At 39.4% G+C, this 2,996-nt stretch overlaps 1 gene segment (V, D, J or C); it reads left to right on the top strand.

Moving 5' to 3' along the window:
• Positions 1 to 242: 242 nt before the first annotated feature.
• LOC138809177 (immunoglobulin kappa variable 2-30-like) lies at positions 243 to 2,099 on the top strand. The segment is given in 3 exon segments: positions 243 to 304; positions 687 to 1,558; positions 1,766 to 2,099. Coding segments are annotated over 2 exon segments (381 nt in total).
• The last annotated feature ends 897 nt before the right edge of the window (positions 2,100 to 2,996 follow it).

Below are 2,996 nucleotides of genomic sequence, written 5' to 3' on the forward strand. Positions count from 1 at the left end.
CAGTGGGATCCTTCTTTCCAGTGCTGCAGAAACCATGTAAATTTTTGGTTATTACCAAACACTGAACACTTCTGTTGTCACTTTTCTTAGAAGAGCAAGCTTTATCCTCCATTTTCCTTTCCTCACACTGTTGCCCCCACCTGGCTATTTGCATATTGCTCCCTAAGGAGGACCTTCCTTTCTAAGTCTGAAATAAAGACTGAGTGCTGCTGAACTTGCCTTTACCTGTTAAGACTCCTCATTTCACTCCTAAAAATGAAGTTCTTGTCTCGGCTCGTGTGGCTGTTAATGCTCTGGATCCCTGGTAAGAGCAATGGGAGATGAGGAATGAGAGTGGGTGGGAGTGTGAGCTCTTAGCACTCATGGTGCCCAATCCACATTTTAGACGTGCAGATCTTGTTATCCATGATGGGGCAAATGAAGAAAAGGTCTTAGGTAGTCAGAAACGTTCCAGAAAGTGCTAGAATTTATGCTTGGATACATATTCTGCTGGTTAAGAAGACTGTTGGTGACTCCTAGAGACTCATTTATGGTTTCAAACGTCTGATCTTTAATTTTTGCTATTTTTACATTCTGGATCAAGGCATGATATGAATAAAATGCAATATATATCAAAATACAAGTAATACATGCGTGTCTGTCTATAGTTGTGAATAACCTTGCATTTCTTCTTATTCTAATTTCAGGATCCAGTGGAGATGTTGTGATGACCCAGACTCCAAGTTCCCTGTCTGTCACACTGGGAGAGTCGGCCTCCATCTCCTGCAAGTCTAGTCATAACCTTCTGTATGAGGATGGACACATCTACCTCGATTGGTTCCTGCAGAAGCCAGGCCAGATTCCACAACTCTTGATCTATAAGGCTTCCAACAGAGCATCTGGGGTCCCAGTCAGATTCAGTGGCAGTGGGTCAGGCACAGATTTCATACTGAAAATCAGCAGGGTAGAGGCTGAGGATATTGGAGTTTATTACTGCTTGCAACGCACACATTATCCTCCCACAGTGATACAGCCATGAACTAAAACCTCCCTTCTGACTAGGGCAGCTGTGCTCATGCATTGGTGGTCTGGAGAGCAGCTGAGCATATTGTTTCAGGCACTATGTCAGTGTGAGAGTGACTCTGAGTGTAGGCGAAAAGTCTGTGTCAATGAGACAACATACAATCTACAACGACCAGGAGAGTAATTATGCAAGCACAGAAAACAGGAGATATCAGATAAATCTAGTTGTTTGTGTGGTACTGAGGTTTGAACTAATGACTTCACAAGTTCTCTTCCATTTCTGCTACACATCCAAACTTTTACTTCTTGTTGTTTTGTTTGTTGCTTTTTGTTTTTTCAGGTCAGTTTCTGTGGTTTGTCTGGGTCACAAACCCAGTCTTTAATTTACTCACTGCATTTTTCTCCTGTTTGACACTAGAAGAGATGACTGACATAGGAACATGCATGTTTACAGAGAAGTGTAATGTGAGTAGACTTCAGATCATAGGAGAGAAAATACCTTGGCTTCTGAAGAAGAACCTTTTGGGCTAAGAAGGATAGAGTCATTGGAACTGGGGTAAGGTGGAATCTCAATGTTGTTTTGATTTGCATTTCTTTTATGGCTAGAGGAGTTGAGCATTTCTTCAAGTGTCTATTGGCCATTCTTATTTCCTCTTCAGAGAAGTCTCTCTTTAAGTTGTTAGCCCACTCATTAATGGGTATGTTGTTTCTTTCAAGATTTGTTTTTAGGGGATTTAATTTTTGTGTTCTAATTGTATTTTAGGTATAAGGTCCTAGTCTGCTGTATGGCTACTGAAGATCTTCTCCCAGTTTGTGGACTTTCTATTGATCTTGCTTGCTATGTCCTTTGCCATGAAGAAGCTCTGCAGTTTAATTCAATTCCATTTATCCAAACTTTCTTTGATTTGTTTTGTTTATAGGTCTTTTTAAAATTTTATTTTCTTATAAAGATGCTGTACATAGATGTTATGGTTATATCAGTATATGAATACATTTTTTTGTTGGGCATTGTTACCCCCTCCTTTGTTTATTTCCCCCACTATTCCTTCCCTCCCCTACTCCCCTACTGTCCATTCCCTCTCACAGCCTCCTCACTTACCCCCACCCCAAAGTTGTAAAGCTCATTTACAACATAGCATCTTGAGAATATCATTGTTGCAATGGATCATTCTGTGTCCTTGTTTCAGCATTTTGTTACTCCCCTTCCCCTCCCCAAATTAGATTAAATGTATATACAAGATGTAAGGTACCAAAATCAAATACAATGACAACAGGGATATGCCATAGGAGGAAGAACATAAAAAAGAAACAAAAATCACATCGTACATTGAAAACACCACCAACAAAAAAAACCTCTTTTGTCCATATGTTGGAGTTAATTTCACTGAACATCATTTTATATGGTTATATGTACATAGATTTTGAGCTTTTCTATTGAACTGTTTGCATTTTTTTACTTTCCTTTCTTCTTTTATTTTTTCTTTGGTTTATTTCCTTCTGTAGCTGCTTTCTTTTTTTCTCCATACTCTTTGTCCTGGTTTGTGGTCATTTGGATAAAATGTCCATAAGTGGGGTAGTTTACTATTTTCCTTAAAGGCAGGTTTGTATGTGCCAATTTTAATTTTGCATATCCAGTTACTTCAAAAACAGTATAAAGAAGTACTGATTTTTATCCACTTCAGAATAATCCATCCACAGCACCAAGCAATAAGGAAAGATAAATCCAGTTCATGGAAATTCCTAATCACCTTGTCCCTCTGTGTCTTTCTGACCCAGACACTCCCTGTGTGTTTCTGGGTGAAGTCTTATAGACAGACTAGCCTTTCTATACTTCCTGTCACCTCAGCCTCTAGACAGTCTCCTGCTGTGAGGAGCTTCCTCCTGCAAATGTCAGTCATCCCCAAAATGAAACTGCCATTTGCTCCTGATCACTGATATCATGGTTTTTTTGTTGTTTGTTTTTGTTCTATGTGATAAGCCCACAGATCTAACAA

This window comes from Dipodomys merriami, unplaced genomic scaffold (assembly GCF_024711535.1).
Source record: "Dipodomys merriami isolate MVZ:Mamm:240054 unplaced genomic scaffold, mDipMer1.0.p SCAF_489, whole genome shotgun sequence".
Lineage (NCBI taxonomy): Eukaryota > Metazoa > Chordata > Mammalia > Rodentia > Heteromyidae > Dipodomys > Dipodomys merriami.